This window comes from Lithobates pipiens, unplaced genomic scaffold (assembly GCF_037356315.1).
Source record: "Lithobates pipiens isolate NorthernLeopardFrog02 unplaced genomic scaffold, aLitPip1_a1.2 Scaffold_51, whole genome shotgun sequence".
Classification (NCBI taxonomy): domain Eukaryota; kingdom Metazoa; phylum Chordata; class Amphibia; order Anura; family Ranidae; genus Lithobates; species Lithobates pipiens.
Genome location: NW_027507874.1, coordinates 477054 through 497427, shown reverse-complemented (window position 1 = coordinate 497427; position 20374 = coordinate 477054). Strand labels below are relative to the sequence as shown.

The 20374-nt window shown below is 45.3% G+C and overlaps 1 protein-coding gene across 1 annotated transcript in view; it reads left to right on the top strand.

The window, feature by feature from the left end:
- Positions 1–20374, top strand: part of LOC143957187 (uncharacterized) — a 157110-nt gene that overhangs the window by 17214 nt on the left and 119522 nt on the right. The window contains exon 7 of the mRNA XM_077467336.1: positions 2663–3513. Within this exon, the coding sequence (XP_077323462.1) occupies positions 2663–3513 (851 nt within the window). The remainder of the gene's footprint in view (positions 1–2662; positions 3514–20374) is intronic.

Genomic DNA, 20374 nt, shown 5'->3' with positions numbered 1-20374 from the left:
CTAAATAACTAACTGGCTAACCAGCGTCACCAGTGACACTTATACTGTGATCGCTGGTGAAAGGGTTAACTAGGGGCAATCAGGGGGTTAAAACCATTATTGGGTAGTATATCGTGGTACCTAGCTCTATAAAAACCTGGCGGTGAACCTAAGAAAAATAACTAGCTACCTAGCGACACTAATGCAGCGATCAGAAAAATGATCGCTTAGTGACACTGGCAAAAGGGGGTGAAAGGGTTAACTAGGGGCAATCAGGGGGTTAAAACCTTTATTGGGTAGTATATCGGGGGAACCTAGTGATATAAAAACCTGGCGGTGAACCTAAAAAAATAACTAGCTACCTAGTGACAGTAGCGACACTGATGCAGCGATCAGAAAAATGATCGCTTAGTGACACTGGCAAAAGGGGGTGAAAGGGTTAACTCTAGGGGCAATCAGGGGGTTAAATCTTTATTGGGGGGGTGATAGGGGGCTACCCTGGACCTAACACTAACTGCCCTGACAGTTTTAAATGTTACAACTGACACTGAATGCAGTGATCAGTAAAGAAATGATCAATGCAATCAGTGACACTGTGACTGGGGGGGGCGGGGGGCGATCGGGGGGGGGTTTGTGTACCTATGTGTCAGTGTAGTGTTTTGGTGCACTTACTTTTAGTCTTCTCCTCGTAGTCCGGTCAAAAAGACCGCCCCGAGGAGAATGACATCACTTCCTCCTTCCTGTGTAAACAATACACAGTGGGAGGAAGCTTGTCATTGGCCAGGAGCGATCCAGAGGGGGTGGCCAGAAACCAACGGCCATCCCCTCATCACAGATCGCTCCTGGAGCGAACCGGACCGCCGTATCTAGTGGGAGGGGGTCCGATCGGACCCCCCACCCGCTGGAAGGCAGGCACGTACATGTACGTGCTTGTGCCTGCCTGTGCCATTGTGATGACGTACAATGGCAATACGGCGGTCCTTAAGTGGTTAATATACAAGTTAGAAGGTGGATGGGAGCTGTTTAAGGCATAGCTGCTTCTAGGCCGGACTTTTATTTTAACCACTTACCTTCTGAGCACTAATTTTTCTCTTTCACTGATGTGCGCTGATGAGGCTGCATTAATGGTAGGTGGCACTGATAGGGCAGCACTCCATAATTAGGATACTGATGATCAGTGCCCTGATTATCTGTGTACATGTTCCCTGTCACACTCGCCGGTTAGCAGCTCTCCTTTCCTCAGCTGTGAAAGCGCGTGAGTAAAGTACTGAATAACTAAAACTAATAATTCTGTTTGTTGTGATTGGACACAGCTGATCACATAGTAAAGGGCCACTGTGAGTACCGCTTCACTGGGTAAAGGTAAGGGTTTACAACCACTTTAACAAATTCCATTTGGGCCCACTCATGCATGCCCCTTGGTATGGGACTTCGTTTACAGCAAATCATAATATAATTGGTACACATTTAACAAAGAAAGTATATGATCACAATCAAGCAATAATCCACTTCCCCTCAGCGCTCAGGAATGGTCTAATATTCAAATGAAATAAAATAGTCCATTATACAAATAGCTGCTACTATAAAAACAATTGTCATATAAATAAGGTGTTTAATGACCAAGGAAAATAAACATTAAAGGCACTGAAACAGTGGGTGACTCAGTCCATATATTGAAACACCTCATATCAATACTGCATCCTTCAAAGCAGAACTGACACTGCTGGTAATTCACATTAGGTTGATTAATCACATCACACCTCATAGGGCTTCTCGCCCTGAGGATATTAACTCACCAGAAGTCAGAAGGAAATGCGCCTTGAGAATGTAATAATGATGACTTAAAGGAGGCCCTCTTTTAAATCATCATTACATTCTCAAGGTGCATTCCCTTCTGACTTCTAGTTTAATATCCTCAGGGCTTCAAGCCCTATCGGGTGTGGTGATATGATTAATTGGTACACATTATTTCAAATTTATTAATAGACTATATGGACATAATAGAGTCCTGAATACCCATGATAGCAAATTTCACATACAATGAATAGGCACATTAAAATTTCAATGAGCTGATTCATAATTGACATGATGACAATATGAATTGATATATATCCTGGTATGTGTATGCATGATGTTATTTTGCATATAGAGATACATGATTACATAACATATCAGCCAAAATTTCCTAACATCCTCTAACTCATTTCGTGGATCCCTGTACACTTCATCAGGAGTTGATGCAAGAAAAATATATGTGGGAGTAAGTAGATCCCAAAGTGATAATATCATATTAAAAAATAGACAAAAAGTAAATGGCCCCTCCAAAGTAAAGGGGGAGGAGGTTGAAGGCAAATAGCCTTGTTACTTGTCAGTAACACTACGCAGTTGTGCTGGAATTCCTCCTAAAGTCACAGCCAGCTCCCAAATCCTAGACGGTGGGACCAACAGCAGTCAAAAGAACCAGCTGTGGAAGGACAATGCTGAACTCCAGGAACTGGTAGCTGCCTGCTTTGTAGGCCCGCAGTAACAGTATTTGTGGCTGCTGACTTGTTGTTTTTCTAAAAGTCTGGGGTCTTTAATATCCATGATAGGTAGATTAAAATGGCTTTTAATACCAAGCAGTATAATATTTGTTTAAGGGTTCTTTAACAGTTACTATTTACCTTGCTCTTATTTCTATTAGATGGAAAACACATCAGGAACAACATGGAAGAACTTCCCATAAAGTACATCTCACCCAGTTCTTCAGGAGAAAACCCCATTATCCCAAATCTCCATCCAGCCCTTCCCAGTACTGCTTTGTCCTCTGATCCCTCTAAACCTGGAGGGAGTTTTTATGACCTCTCACCTCCCCTCACTCATTACACAGATAACAATAGAGTGTGTTATGTTTGTGGGAAATTTTTTACCAGGACTGAAACACTCACAGTACACCAAAGATCTTACACGAGTGAGAAGCCATGTTTTGTGTGTGGGAAATGTTTTCTTCAGAAATTGTGCTTCATAAATCAAGAAAGAAGTCACACAGAAGAGAAGCCATATGTGTGTCCGGAATGCGGGAAATGTTTCAGCCAGAAGTCAAACCTTACCTTCCACCAACGGATTCACACGGGCGAAAAGCCATTTTCGTGTGCCCAGTGTGGTAAATGTTTTAGCGTAAATGCCCGTCTTCTCCAACATCAAAGAACTCACACCGGGGTAAAGCCATATTCGTGTTCGGAGTGCGGGAAATGTTTTACTGAGAGTTCAGCACTTGCAAAGCACAAGAGAATTCACACTGGGGAGAAGCCGTATTCATGTTCAGAGTGTGGGAAACGTTTTACTCAGGGATGTCATCTTGAGTTACACAAGAGAACTCACACCGGGCAGAAGCCCTATTCGTGTTTAGAGTGCGGAAAATGTTTTACTACGAGTTCAGCTCTTGTTAATCACAAAAGAACTCACACAGGGGAGAAGCCGTATTCATGTTCAGATTGCGAGAAATGTTTTACCCGGAAAAAAAATCTTCTGTTACATCAGAGAATTCACACTGGGTAAATGTCATATTCATGTTGAAAGCACATTTGAAACAATGCGTCATCATGAACCCCCTGTGTGGGAAATGTCCTTGCAGCACAAACATTGAACCATAGGTGTGTTCTTGATGAACGAAACTGTTTTCAGAGATTCTTCTCTTGAGTCACAGCCTGTAGATTTCCAGAAAGGAAGGAAGCCAACACTATGCACTTTGCGTTTGCCTATTTGTCACTATGAACAATACCAGTATGTCTCTTTTAATTCTATTTTAAATATTTATTTTTAGGTTTAATCAGTTGGTGTCATAGGTACATGGCTAGTTTAAAAAAAAAAATGTTACAAAGGAGGGTTAGGAGTGGGGGATTTGGAGGGAGACGTTTTACAACCTACAGATCACTGAGCTGTGCCTCACAACCTACGTTTTAGCCCTTGTACACACGGTCGGAGATTCCGACAACCAAATCCGTCGGATTTTGTCTGACGGATCTTGTCCGAAACTGTTGCATACACACGGTTGGACAAAGTTGTCAGAAAATCCGATCGTTCAGAACGTGACGACGTAATTTCGTTACGATGGGACTACGTTCAGGCTAGTAGCCAATAGCTTTGATGTAGGAATTTGATCTGAGCATGCGTGGCACTTGGTCCGATCGGAATTCTCTACACATGATCGGAGTATGTCCGATCGGACCAGTTTGTCGGAAAATATTTCCAGCAAGTTGAAAATTTTGGTCCGATGGAAACAGTCCGATGCATACCACACACAGTCGGATTATCCGACAAAACGTTCCGATAGGACACATTCTGACGGATTCTCCGACCGTGTGTACAAGGGCTTCGAGCTTGTTTGCACCAAGTGTGGCAACACATCAACAACACATGAAAATCATGGCAGCACCTTTTTGCTTGTTTCAAACTCACAGGGCAGCCCATTTAAAAAGAAAGTGTCTTGCGGTAACACGCAAGCTCGGATGCACCTACTGGTGTGAATAAACCCTTAGACTAGTGTGCCCTGGAATTGTGCACAATTCTAAAGGGTGCCTCGACTGGAAGAAGGTTGAAAGACACTGGGTTAGAGTCACAGAATGGTTAAAATGGGTAAGTGTTATGGTTACAAAAAGGTTCAGGTCTACAGGGAAGGGTAACATTAGGATTACAGGGAGTGTTAGAGATAAAGGTAGGTTTAGTATGACAGTTAGGGTTTCAGGGTGTGTTAGAGTCATGGTTAAGTGTACAAGAAGGGTTAATGTGTTTGGGTTACAGAATAAGTGTGAGGATTAAGAATAAAGATAGTTACAGCGAAAGTGTATTGGTAGGGTAAGAGTTATAAGAAGGGTTTGTGTAAGGGTTAAGGTCACAGGAGGGCTAGTGTTTGTGTTGTAGCTAGGGTTAGTATGAGTGTTAGGGTCACATGGAGGGTTAATGAGAGGATGCATTTAAAGCCGAACTCCTAGGACTAGAAGAAATCTGACCTTGCAATGGGGCCCCACATGCTGCAATGGTTAAATTCTCATTATGTCTAGGGATGCAGGAACAGGCAGGATTACTCGCCCCATTCCCCACTCCAGCTAGGTGCAGCACTGTCCCATTCTTTCTGAAGCTCCGGTCTCTGGGTGGTCCCACTGAAAACTTGTAAGCCAGCCCCCATATAACCCCACCTCTACTGAGCATATTTCAGTTTTATGCTAATGTCCTAGAAAATCTGATGTTTTTTCTTCAGCCTAGCTTTGGAGGCCATACCTGAAGTCTTCTGGACTGTATGTGTAGGGCTAGCAAGTGACTAGGTGCTGCATTATGGTACTTTTCAGACAGAATTTTATGGTGTTAGCTGCCAAGAACCTTCAGAGAACAGTGTTGTGGCACAGCCCCAAATGTGGCCTTTCTCTGAAGATTTACTTTGTGAGTAAGGCTGTTTGGATAAAGCAACAGGGGCTACCTCACTGTTTGCACTGCTGGGTGCCTTTTCAAATTTACAACTACCACTGATTTTTACCATTGTAAGGGTTAAGACTGAGGGCCTGAGCACTGATATTATCCACTGGGTGGTGCTCCATGCGCTCTTCCCTCCAATCAGCATCGATGAAGCGCCATCCCGCTGCTGCTCCTGTTTCTGAAGCTCCGGATGGATCTTGGGTCTCCAAACTATTTACACCACCTGCCCATTGTGGCCTGGTAACATGAAACCCTCATTATCACCAGCTGTTCAGGACTGTGATTAACTAGGGCCTTGTCTTATATTGGGCCAAGTTGCATTATTGCTGTGCAGATGAAGTATATCTGTGCTAAGACAAAAAGGACAGTCCTGGTTCCACAAGTGACCTCAGCCCATATTCTATACTTTAGTGGTTCTGGGTGCATTTATTTGTTACCCTAAGAAGACACTGGTACCTGTAATCTGAAACCCCATGTTTTAAAGGTTATCATCATTAGTTTCTTGTTGAGCACCCCCAAGTCCATAGGAACCTCCATATCCAAATAAGACTTCTTAACTGTTTGTGCTTAGCTCCTGGGGCACCCAGGAAGCTCTAAGTGCACTTCAACATCACCTACTACAGAATACTACTGTCTTTAGATCAAGCTAAACGTGTGGCCATCTCTTCCAATGGCCGCGCTCTAAAAATAATGTTTTTGAGGCACCACAGTCTCCTGCTGTTGCCAAGGGGTGTATTTAAACCTTACTGATGTACTGCATACTACTCTGCAACTGAAGGGTGAGCCTACTATGCCAGGCCTTGAGTTTTTTAGAGTTTCTGTAGCTGTAAAGCCCTCTCCACTGCTGCTGTTTGAGACATGTGGATTGGAGACACTCTCTGGTACCTGTTGCCCCCTCCGTATCCCTCCCCTCCAGAGTGACTCCATCACCTACCTGGTTGGTCACTGATATTACTCCTGGCTGTTCACTGCCTTTACAAGGACCTGGCCCCTCAGTATCCCTTGGAGGCACCTGCTATTTAGAAGAGTGTTGGGTCTTGTGTATGCCTGAGAGTCTTTTTATGGCATCCTTAGTGTGGGATACTCAGCCTGCCTCCACTGAAGAGGGTCACTTTTAGGACCTTTGCAGTCAGAACAGTTCTATAGGGCCTAATTCCTGCAGGCTTTGACTGGATAAGGCCTTGCAGGTGTCTATCGTTGATGGTTATCTGTCACTGATGGCTGAGACTGTTTAGCTTAAACCTGCACTAAAAGATCTACACCATGGGGGTTATTTCCGAAAGGCAAATCCACTTTACACTACAAGTGCACTTGGAAGTGCAGTCACTGTATATCTGCGGGGAAGATCTGAAATGAGGGGAAGCTCTGCTGATTTTATCATCCAATCATGTGCAAGATAAAATACTCTAATATGCCCTATTTCCCCAATCAGAGGTCCGTAGGATGTGGGGGAACACCCTTTTAGCATTGTCTTGTTTTTGCTTGTTGGCCCTTGTTCCATCTCAGTCATTCTCTTCATTGCTGGGGGCCTGGTCTCTGAGTGACACATCAAGATAAAATCACCCATCAGCATCTTCCAGTGAATAGGGTGGTAAAAGACAGCCAATGTGTTTCGGAGGTTTTGGCTGTCTTTTACCTCAACACCAATAAAATAATTTGGACTTTTATCTTTTCGTCTGGCGCGCCTCCCATATATGACATATTTTACTAGTAACCTGCTGGAGTACCCACAGTAAGGTAGCCTTGCCTGTTCTGAGCAGCCTAACCCGAGCCAGTGCGTTCCTGAATTCCTGTGTCTCTCAATGGATGAGAACTAAGATACAATTTTTGTACTAACCATAAAATCTCTATCTTGTAGTACATTAAGGGACACAGGGCCCACCCCTCTGTGCTTTTCCTTTCCCTTGGTACTGCTTTTACACAAACCTGAGGCATGATAGGTGGCAGCGTAACCTGAGTGTTTTTAAATCCCTCTTTACCTTAACAGACTCAAAGAAATACATTTTACAATAAGCACAACAATCTTATGATTCCTTTTAGGTCTGCATAGTTTATAGTCTAATAAGCCAGAGCTTACGTAGATATTTGCCAGCATATCATCAGGAAATTCCACTGTGATTTGGTTTCCTGAGTTTTACTTCATTGGACATCGCCTAGATGTTCTGAAACCTTCATGTCTGGGAAAGTTTGGCAGTCCTTCCTGTGATAGGACAGATGGCCTCCCACAGCATTTGTCCACTTTGCTGATGAACCAGTGCCCTGTCTCCTCCAATAAGCAGACCCAACACATCCTCCTTGGGACCCCTGAATCCTGGGCTCAATCCATTCTGCAACATTTTCTATTTCCTTGTTGGTTGTTGGCCCTTGGTCCCTCTCAGTCACCCTCTCCATTGCTGAGGGCCTGGGCTCTGAGTAACACATCAAGATAGTTTCTATGGACCGGAAGTCCCTGTAATCTTCCAGAGAATAGAGTGGTATCTTTCCTAACATCAGACATACCTAAATTACCAAGCTATCCCCATGCCCAGGGCATCAGTTTTGTTTCCTAGAACTACAGGTTACCATCTCACCCGAAAAGTCCATTGTGATTTGGTTTCTTGCCATCACCTAGATGCTCTGGGAAAGTTGGGCAGTCCTTTCTGTGATAGGACTGGTGGCCTCCTACAACATTCACCCATTTTGCTGATGAACCAGTACACTGACTGGTTCCTCTGGGGGTTGAGCAACCAAAGTCCAATAAGCAGGCCCAACACATCCTCCTTGGGACCCCTCAAACCTAGGCTCAATCCATTCTGCACCATTTTCTCTTTTTGCTTGCTGGCCCTTGGTCCCTCTTAGCCACTGTCTCCATTGCTGGGGGCCTGGGCTCTGGGTGAGACATCAAGATAGTTTCCATGGACCAAAAAGTCCCTGGAAACTCCTATCAGTGTCTTCCAGTGAATAGGGTGGTCTCTTTCCTAACTTCAGACATACAGTACCCCACTTACTGGGCTATTCCCATGGCTGGGGCTTCAGTTTTGTTTTCTAGAACTTTACCACCTCATCCAGGAAGCCCACTGTGATTTGACTTCATGAGTTGGACTCTGGGGACAGGTCTGATCACCTAGTTGTTCTGGGACCTTCACATCTGGGAAAGTTTGGCAGTCCTTCCTGTGATAGGACAGGTGGTTTTCTGCAACATTTGTCCACTTTGCTGATGAACCAGTGCCCTGACTGGTTCCACCAAGAGTTGAGCAGCCCAAGTCCAACAAGCAGCCCCAAAACACATCCTCCTTAGGATCTCTTAACCCTGCGTTCAACCCATTCAGCATCAATTTAATCAATTGTGTAGCATTATTTCACACATGAAACAATGTATGTGGCTAGAAAGTGGAAGAAAAACTTACAAAAGGTATACAACACAACCAAAGCAATACTAGTTTTAATAGGAAGGCCATTTATAGCACTGATAATTTGAAGCTGCACACAGTGGAAATCACAAGGCGTACCAGCACAGCTCCATTCTCTGTCAAGGAGTGTTTCTGGTGCCAGGGGAGGATGTTGATGATAAGGAGTAGTGATGGACGAACTTCCGACGGGACGTTTCGCGGACAGCGAACGCGGCCGATAGTTCGCGAACTGTAACGTTCGCGGCGGGCCCCATTGACTTCAATGGGAGGCGAACTTTGCAAACCTACAGGTCAAATTTGCAGCCACAAAATAATTACTAGCTGTGCAAACATAGTCCCACCACAGGGCCAATGACATAACACATGTATGAGGTGAATCTGGGATTGACAACTACAAGCATTCTTTTTTTATATGTGAAATTGTGACAATTCAGGACTGTGGAGCGCATGAAGGCAATGTAGGAGAGGGAAGGTCAGGGTAGGCAAAGAAGAGGGTGCAGGAGATGATCAACCACACCGTGATAGAGAGCACTGACATCAGCAGCGTGACATACAGCAATGACACCTGCACCGTGATAGAGTGATCTGACACCAGCACCGTGATAGAGAGCACTGACATCAGCAGCGTGACATACAGCAATGACACCTGGACCGTGAAAGAGTGATCTGACACCAGCACTGTGATAGAGAGCACTGACATCAGCAGCGTGACATAAAGCACTGACACCAGCACCGTAATATACAGCACTGACACCAGCACCGTAAGCAGCCCCAGGAGTAAGTCAGCATAACACAGGGATGGTGGGAGCCCCTCATAATATGCACAGCAGAGGTACAGCCCCAGGAGTAAGTCAGCATAGCACAGGGATGGTGGGAGCCCATCATAATAAGCAGCCCCAGGAGGAAGTCAGCATAGCACAGTGATGGTGGGAGCCCCTCATAATGAGCATAGCACAGGGATGGTGGGAGCCCCTCATAATATGCACAGCAGAGGTACAGCCCCAGGAGGAAGTCAGCACAGGGATGGTGGGAGCCCCTCATAATAAGCAGCACCAGGAGGATGTCAGCATAGCACAGGGATGGTGGGAGCCCCTCATAATAAGCAGCCCCAGGAGGAAGTCAGCACAGGGATGGTGGGAGCCCCTCATAATGAGCATAGCACAGGGATGGTGGGAGCCCCTCATAATATGCACAGCAGAGGTACAGCCCCAGGAGGAAGTCAGCACAGGGATGGTGGGAGCCCCTCATAATAAGCAGCCCCAGGAGGAAGTCAGCACAGGGATGGTGGGAGCCCCTCATAATAAGCAGCCCCAGTAGAAATATGACACCGCTCAACCTCTTCAAACAGGAGGGTACGGGCATATAGTACGGTGTGCTTTTTTTGGACAAGGAAGTGAGCCAAATGAAGAAAGAAGGTCTGTGTGCTCGATTAAACAAAATCGTTTATAGACATATACATAGTCTACTGGTCACATGTGTTCAATTCCTCCGAGATCCATGCCTCATTCATTTTTAAAAATGTGAGGTAGTTAACACTGTCGTGAGCTAGGCGAGTACGCTTATCGGTCACGATCCCCCCTGCTGCGCTGAACGTCCTTTCGGACAGGACACTGGACGAGGGGCAAGCCAACAGTTCGATTGCAAATTGGGCAAGCTCTGGCCAGAGGTCAAGCCTGCCCACCCAGTAGTCCAGGGGTTCATGACTCCTCAGAGCGTCCACATCGGCCGTTAACCCGATGTAGTCGGACACCTGACGGTCTAGGCGTTCCCTGATGCTGGATCCGGATGGCACATGTCAATGGGTCGGCTGAAAGAATGTCCTCATATCAGAAGTCACCAACACATCTTCAAACTGGCCTCTTCTTGCAGGCGCTGTTGGATTGGTACCCGCAACTCCTTCTCTGGGAGTGGGAATTGCTCCTCTGCCAGCGCACGCAAAAGCAGAATGCAGCATTTCTCGAAGCAAGGCCTGGAAGTGCTCCATTCTGACAGCCCTCTTTGACGGCGGTAAAATTTCCGCCATTTTGTGTTTGTACCGGGGTCTAAGTACGTTGCCACCCAGTACTGATCCTTGACCCTTATGCTTTTTATACGGGGGTCCCTATTAAAACACTGGAGCATGAAGGCCCCCATTTGCACTAAACTGAAAGCGGTGTGGTGGTCTGGCTCCTGCTCATCATCCAGGATAATGTCGTCCTCTTCATTCTCCTCTCCCCATCCAGGCACAACAACAGGGATCCCAGAAAGGTTTAAAGCATGCTCTTCTTGCTCCTCCTCATCCGCCCCGGCACCATCCTCCTCTGACTCCTCTTCAGACCCCTGTTGTTCACTTGTCTCAGATAGAGTAGCCCCCCCTGGGAATTCATCCAGCATTGCGACTTCCTCATCTTCCCGCTCCTGCTCCTCCACAGCTTGATCAATGACACGACGCAATGCACGCTCCATAAAGAAGGCATAAGGTACCATGTCACTGATGGCGCCATGGCTGCAACTGACCAGTTTGGTGATCTCCTCAAATGGCAGCAGAAGTCTGCATGCGTCGCGCATGAGCAGCCACTGGTCATACAGGTAGAGTTCATACAGGTAGACGTTAACTGCACGTTTCTGCTGGAGCAGCCTATCAAGCATATAGAAGGTTGAGTTTCATCATGTCGGGCAATCGCAAATAAGACGTCTGACCGGCAGATTGTGTCGCAGCTGAATGTCAGCAAGGCGAGCCAAGGCCGTGTAAGATCTTCTGAAATGGGCCGAGATTTTCCTTGCCTGCCGCAAGATGTCCTGGACCCCAGGGTATTTGACAACGAATCGCTGCACGACCAAGTTTAAGACGCGTGCCATGCATGGCACGTGCGTAATTTTGCCCTGTTTCAATGCGCTAAGCAGATTGGCACCGTTGTCACACACCACTTTACTAACTGTCAAATGGAGCGGTGTTAGCCACTGATCTGCCTGTGAACGCAAAGCTGAAAGGAGTGCCGGGCCTGTGTGGCTCTTGGCTTCCAGGCACAACAGATGCAGCACGGCATGGCAACGTCTCACCTGGCATGTCGAATAGGTTCTGGGAAGCTTGGGCGGCGCAGCGGAAGAGACGCTTGCAGCGGAAAAGGAGGAGTCAGCCGAGGAAGAGGAGAAGAAGAGCCAGGTCTGCATGCAATCTGTGGCGGTAAAACCAAATCTACACGGGTTACATGCTTGACGGCCGTCAGAAGGTTCACCCAGTGGGCAGTAAAAGTGATATACCTTCCCTGCCCATGTTTGCTAGACCACGTGTCTGTGGTCAGATGTATCTTGGCACCGACACTGTGTGCCAGAGATACATTCACTTGCCGCTGAACATGGCCATATAGCTCTGGGATGCCCTTCTCTGAGAAATACTTCCTTCCTGGGACCTTCCATTGTGGTGTTCCAATGGCCACAAATTTTCGAAAGGCCTCCGAGTCCACCAGTTTATATGGCAGTAGTTGGCGGGCTATCAGTTCTGACAAGCCAGCCGTCAACCGTTGGGCAAGAGGGTTATCGGGCGTCATCATTTTTTTACGCTCGAACATTAGGCCCACGGAAGCCTGCCTTTTTGCAGAAAAACGTGAGCTTGGCGTGATGGAAGGTGGAGTGGAGGACAATTGTGAGGAGAAGTAGAAGATGAGGCTGGACGGTGAGAGCCTGGAGTGTGGCTTTGTGTGTTCCGTTGCTCCCACTGGGCTCGGTGATGGCAGCTCATGTGCCTGCTTAAGGCGGTCGTCCCTAGGTGAGTGTTGGGCTTACCGCGACTAATGCTTTGACTGCAAAGATTGCAGATGGCAACACTATTGTCAGCAGCGGACACGTTAAAAAAAGCCCACACTGCGGAGCCATGTGTCGGCGTCCTGGGAGTGCCAGATGTGACCGTACATGGTCGATGACTCACTCCTGATACATTAGCAGTATGCTTTGTCCCTCCTGTGCAATGTAAGTTATTCATGCTTCTCCTCCCTATCTGCTGGTCCATATCTCCCTCTGAACTCCCCTCCTCTTCCTCTCTTGTGGGCACCCACGTGACATCGCTAGAAACATCATCGACATCACCTTCCCCACCACTATAAGTAGAGATCTCGGAGTGGGCAGCAACACCGGGGACCAACCTCCTCCTTGGGCTGATCTGGGTACTGTCGTCAGACTGCTGAGTGGCGGTTGTTGCTACCTCCTCTTCCTGATCCAATGCCAAGAGTGGCTGCGCATCAGAAATGTCTTGATATGGATCGGAAAATAATTCCTGTGACTCAAGCGGAAGGTATGTGGTGTTGGTGGTAGTGTCTTTGGGGGTGCACATAGCAGAGAGTGAAGAAGAGGGTGCAGATCGAGAGGATGAGGAGGGTGCAGAAGAGTAAGGCTGAGTGAGCCTGTCAACCAATTCTGGTGCTATCTTTGACGTAATCGCACGCACCTTCTGCAATTTCCCACTTTGGCTCAAGCCTGTTGCTCCTGCCCTACCCCTACCACCCCTGCGGAAGGGCCTGCCTCTTCCTCTGCCTGTCATTTTTTAAATGACCCTGTGACAAAACTCTCAGTCCCTATACTGATAAAGGACTGCTGCAGAATAGGGCAGCAGTAGTGCACCTCAACCCTATATATTGTGGACCTATACCAGTCCTTAAAGTGGTGTTGCCACCAAAAAATTAAAACTACTTAAAATTCGTAAAAAAAATCCCCAAAAAATAATTGGCAAAAAAAATTTTTTTACTCACCTCTAAATACCGGTTGCTAGGGGGTCCCTCGTAATCTGCCTTCTTCATTGCCCGGGCTGGTGACATCACTTCCCCTCGCGCCGCACATTCACCTGGGACCTGTCATGTGTCCCAGGTGACTGTACGGCGTATCACGGCGCCCTGCGCCGCTCGCGCATGCGCAGTGGGTGCCCGGCTGTGAAGCCACAGCCGGGTGCCCACAGTATGCATGACGGCGCCGCGAGGGGGGGGCTTCGTTCCCCCGCATCGCTGGACCCTGGGGCAGGTAAGTGTCCGATTATTAAAAGCCAGCAGCTGCAGTATTTGTAGCTGCTGACTTTTAATTTTTTTTTTTTAGGGGGTACCCCACTTTAAGGAATAGCAGACTGTACCTCACTCAACCCTATGTACTGTAGTACGCTATACCTTACCAGTCCTTAGAAGGACCTTTGTGCAACTAGTAGGTTGTGATTAGCAGACTGTACCTCAGTCCCTATACTGATAAAGGACTGCTGCAGAATAGGGCAGCAGTCAGCAGTAGTGCACCTCAACCCTATATATTGTGGACCTATACCTGTCCTTAAGGAATAGCAGACTGTACCTCACACAACCCTATATACTGTAGTACACTATACCTTACCAGTCCTTATAAGGACCTTTGTGGAACTAGTAGGTTGTGATTAGCAGACTGTACCTCAGTCCCTATACTGATAAAGGACTGCTGCAGAATAGGGCAGCAGTCAGCAGTAGTGCACCTCAACCCTATATATTGTGGACCTATACCAGTCCTTAAGGATTAGCAGAATGTACCTCACTCAACCCTATGTACTGTAGTACACTATACCTTACCAGTCCTTATAAGGACCTTTGTGGAACTAGTAGGTTGTGATTAGCAGACTGTACCTCAGTCCCTATACTGATAAAGGACTGCTGCAGAATAGGGCAGCAGTAGTGCACCTCAACCCTATATATTGTGGACCTATACCTGTCCTTAAGGAATAGCAGACTGTACCTCACTCAACCCTATATACTGTAGTACACTATACCTTACCAGTCCTTATAAGGACCTTTGTGGAACTAGTAGGTTGTGATTAGCAGACTGTACCTCAGTCCCTATACTGATAAAGGACTGCTGCAGAATAGGGAAGCAGTCAGCAGTAGTGCACCTCAACTCTATATATTGTGGACCTATACCAGTCCTTAAGGATTAGCAGACTGTACCTCACTCAACCCTATATACTGTAGTACACTATACCTTACCAGTCCTTATAAGGACCTTTGTGGAACTAGTAGGTTGTGATTAGCAGACTGTACCTCAGTCCCTATACTCATAAAGGACTACTGCAGCAGAAGGGCAGCAGTCAAGTATAATATTCTTTCTATATTTGGAAGAAAGAATATTATACGTGTACAAGCCTATTAGCATACCAGTCCTGAAAAGAACCTTTGTGGACCTAATAGTAACAGCTACTGATTAAACTGACTGTCCCTCACTGCCACACACAGCTTCCTGTCTGTCCCTATTTAAACTGACAAAACACAGGCTGCTGCAACAATAACTTGAATAGCACTCAAAACTATATCTTGTACTACTTTACCATACCAGTCCTGAAAAGGACTTTTGTGGACCTAATAGTAACAGCTAATGATTAAACTGACTGTCCCTGCTGCACACAGCGTCCTGTCCCTCTCTCTACACTGACAAAAGACAGGCTGCTGCAACAATGACTTGAATAGCAGTGCCTCAAACCTATATCCTGAACTACACCTAACACCTATACCATACCAGTCCTTAAAATAACTTTTGTGGACCTAATAGCTAGCGATTTGGGTCACTGCAGTCTCTCCCTGCTCCACACAGCAACCTCTCCCTATAGTGACATACGAAAGAATGTAAAATGGCCACCGGATCGGGTCTATTTATAAGTTAGGGGGAATGTCCAAGTGTCCATGTGCTGTAATGTCTCAATTGGCTGTTCTGTACCACATGATGGATGAGTCATCATAGGTCAAAGTTCTTTTACACAGTAAACACGGAAGTCCGCTGGTTAGGCGGACCGCGAACAGCCGAAATTCGCCGCAAACCGACCGCCGGGCGAACCGTTTGGCCATCCCTAATAAGGAGAAGGAGGGCACCTACTCGAGGGTCAAATGGGTCCATCTGTGTCCAGCCTGACCTAGCCTCATGTATATTCTATGGTAAAAAAATATGAAATTTGAAGTTAACTAATTTCCCTTTATATATATTTAGGAACTGGGTGAAATGAGATCAAGGTTTGGTACCGCATCCCATTTATACAAAAAGAAAAGAGGAAGGGGCAGGCGAGACTTTTAAGATACCAAGGATTGAAGTAAACAATACATTTAGAAAAAAATATCAATTTTATTTAAACAATTCTTTAAAATCACAATAAACATTTGCAAGGATCTGGTATCAATTCTTTTAATATGTACAACCACTTCTTACTCTACATGTTTTGCTCGGATGAGCTTCCTCAGGAGTTTTTGGAAGTGTCACATGAAGTAAAATATACTATAAGAGAAACAACAATTGTAAATGATTATGCTTGAATTTTTTTTCTAAATGTATTGTTTACTTCAATCCTTGGTACCTTAACCACTTGCCGACCGCCGCACGACGATGTACGTCCTATTTTTGAAGAGGGATATCTCGGTAACGGCAGCAGCTGCTGCCACAACCGAGATATCCATCTCTTCAGGCGGCGGTCGGCTGTACGATAACGGTGGTCTCCGCGGCGGATTCGCCGCGAGATCACCGCTATCGGCGGCGGGAGAGGTGCCACCCCCCCTCCCGCCACCCTCCCGCACCTTCCGCCGCTTACCGGAGCCGTCGGTAGCGGCGGAGGCGATCGGGTCCTTCCGTCTGCTGGGCATAGAGACAAGTGAGGCTAAGATGGCCCCCACTCGTCTCTATGCCATAGGAGGGCGGAAGCGACGTCAAAACGTCACTTCCGCCCATACCTCTTAAAGGAATATTTTTTTTTTTAAATGTCAGATTTTCTTTTTTTTTTTTTTTTTTTTTTTTGTTGCATTTTAGCCCAAATATGAGATCTGAGGACCTTTTGACCCCAGATCTCATATTTAAGAGGACCTGTCATGCTTTTTTCTATTACAAGGGATGTTTACATTCCTTGTAATAGGAATAAAAGTGATCCATTTTATTTATTTTTTTTAAAAAGTGTAAAAATAAATAAAATAAATTAAAATAAATAAGAAAAAAATTTTTTTTTTTTAAAAACACCCCGTTACGACGAGCTTGCGCACAGAAGCGAGCGCATATGTGAGTAGCTCCCACATATGAAAACGGTGGTCAAACCACATATGTGAGGTATCGCCGCGATCGGTAGAGCGAGAGCAATAATTCTAGCCCTAGACCTCCTCTGTAACGCAAAAAATGCAACCTGTAGAATTTTTTAAATGCCGCTTATGGAGATTTTTGAGGCTAAAAGTTTGACGCCATTCCACGAGCGGGCGCAATTTTGAAGCGTGACATGTTGGGTATCAATTTACTCGGCATACCATTATCTTTCACAGTTTAAAAAAAAATTGGGCTAATTTTACTGTTGTCTTATTTTTTTATTCAAAAAAGTGAATTTTTTCCAAAAAAAGTGCGCTTCTAAGACCGCTGCGCAAATGCGGTGTGAAAAAAAGTATTTCAATGACTGCCATTTTATTCTCTAGGGTGTTAGAAAAAAAACAATATAAAATGTTTGGGGGTTCTAAGTAATTTTCTAGCAAAAAAAAACTGTTTTAAACATGGAAACACCAAGTCCGAAAAAGAGGCCTGGTCCTTAAGTGGTTAAAAGTCCCGCCTGCCCCTTCCTCATGTCTAATTTCCCTTGATAGGTACATGCATATTGTCAATTAGATTGCAAACTCTAGGAAACAGGGTTGATGGTTTGTACTGTGAACAGGAACATGTTGCACAATCTGTAATGTTCTAGAAATCATCCCAAAGCATGTCAATTAAATTGCAAGCTCTTAGGGACAAGGCTGATTTATATGTGATCAGGAACATGCCGCCAAATCGGTAATTGCCTAGCAATCATCTTACAGAGAGTTGTTAATTAGATTGCCAGCTTCTGGGGGCAGTGTTGATTTATACAGTGATAAGGAGAGGGTTTTCAAATCAATAGTGGGAACAGGGTCGATGGTTTGTACAGTGATCAGGGACATGCTGCCAAATTAGTAATGGCCCAGCTATCATATCACAGAGCCTTCTTGTCAAATTAATTGCAAGCTCTTGGGGACAGAACTGATGTATACAATGATCAGGACCATGCTGCCAACATCAGTAATGGCGAAACAGTCATCTTACAGTGTGTTGTCAATTGGATTGCAAGCTTATGGGGACTGGGCTGATTTATACAGTGATCATTTACATGCTGTCAGATCAATAATATCCCAGCAATCATCTCACAGTGCCTTACCAAATGGATTGCAAGCTCTTGGGGACAGGGCTAATTTATACAGCGATCAGGAAGGCTGCCATATTACTAATGGTCCAACAGTTATCTCACAGCTCACTGTCGATTAGATTGCAAGCTCTTGGGGACAGAACTGATGTATACAGAGTTCTGGAACATTCTGCCAGATCAACAATGTCCCAGCAATTATCTCACAGTGCCTTATTGGATTGCAAGCTCTTGGGGACAGGACTGATTTATACAGCAGTTGGTAAGGCTGCCATATTAGTAATGGTACAACGATCATCTCACAGCTCACTGTCAAATACATTCCAAGCTCTTGGGAACAGAACTGATGTATAAAGAATTCAGGAACACGCTGTCAGATCAATAGTGGGCCAGCAATCATCTCAGCTCATTGTCAGTGAGATCGCAAGCTCTTGGGCCACTACTGATTTGGCAGCACATTCCTAATCCCCGTATAAATCTCTTTTTTTTCTGTTTTGTCTCCAGCAAACAAAAGTGTGTTGTCAATTGGATTGCAAGCTCTTGGGGACAGGGCTGATTTATAAAGTGGTCGGAAACATGCTAACAGATTAGTAATGGGAACAGGGGCTGCAGTTTTTATAGTGTTCAGGAAGGATGGCATATTCGTAATAGTCCGGGCAAACATCTCACAGTGTGCTGCTGATTGCAAGCTCCTGGGGACAGACTAATTTATACTAAATCTCACAGCTCTGTTTATATTTTGTGGCATCTGTTCAGTCCATGGACACGGGCAGCACCATGACTAATTCGTTCTCTCGCTTTGCAGCCCTGGGTTCCAGTCACACCGACATAACACCCCTTGTTCCTTGATGTGATCTAAAAAAAAATTGGCGTAAGTGCCATTGTTGCTGGAATGGATGCGGGCACCTACATTATTTTTCATATAGTGCCTCTGTATACAATTATTAATTACAAAAAGGTAATGGTGAGGGAGCCATTCTGTGTTATGCACTCACATAAAATACAGAAATTACTTCACAGTAAACATGCAGTGCTTTATGTCACAGATACAGCCTTATAATATAGAGCCATCTTCCCCAGGTATTTATCACACTATTCTAATCGTACTATTATATTATACTGTCTCCGACTTTGTCAGGACACATTGAGAAACCTTCTCCCACTGTCCTGACTGACCAGCTCCCTCTATTATCACTGTTCTGTTCTCCTCCAGTGTTTTATTACAGGAAAGAGCAGGAGCCACCACTAGAGGGCGACAATGTGCTTAGAAAGAGGAGGAAGTGCCTTCAATACAGGAGGGATGGTGGCCATTTTGGTGTAGACCAGAAGAGGAAGTTTTTTTTCTAGATCTAAAAAGTCCTGGTAGGGATGTGAGACTGGAGAGTGTGTTTCCTGAAAGGAGAAGGTAATAACGTATTTTAATTATGAGAGGAGTGGGTGGACAGGATGGGGGGGATCATGTGATTGGGGTGTCAGGTCATGTACCTCACCAGTATATATACTGTAATATATATATATATATATATATATATATATATGTATAAAGCTCACCATTGGGATTGTTACATTGATATTGGCCTCTGGAGATGTTTCCGGGAAATATTTTTATTATTATACAGGATTTATATAGTGCCAACAATTTACGCAGCGCTTTACAACATTAGGGCAGACAGTACAATTCCAATGCAATTCCATACAGGGGGGAATCAGAGGGCCCTGCTCGTTGGAGCTTACAATCTAGGAAATATCTTATTGATCATTCCGCAGATACCCTTTAATTTTGCTCATTTTTTATGCCAGACTTCGATTGTGTTTATTTTTTCCATATTAATCTTTTTATTGATAATTTTTCACAAACTAATAGAAATACGTAAGAATTGTTCTCTCAAGTCCTTGCTCGGTAGTGGGGAAGGCACCAATCTTTTCCGTACGATGGTCACATTGTAGATTTTACTAATTTTCATGGGCTGAAAATTTTTTTTTTTATGAATGAATGATTTAAATTTAAATAAATGAAATGTGCCCCAAGAAATAGCTCTACGTTAGAACCCCCTTCCATATCAGAGTCCCTCTTAACATCATAAGGCCCCTTCACATTCGAGTTACCCCTTCAAAATAAAAGTCCCCCTTTTACATCTGAAGTTCCCCCTTTCACATCAGAGTCATCCCTTTTACATCAGAACTCCCTTTTCACATCAGAATATCCCTTCCTTCACATCAGAGGCCCACCCCCCCATTCACATCAGTGTCCCCCATTCCACATCAGGACCCCCCTTTCACATCAAAACTGCTCCAAGAAGTAACTTCACATCAGAAGCTCACTCCATATCAGAGTCCCCCATTTCATATCAGAAGAATGCGTGACTCCGAAACGTTGCACTACTCTGCTGATGTGATCGTGCATTAAACAATTCGCTTGGAC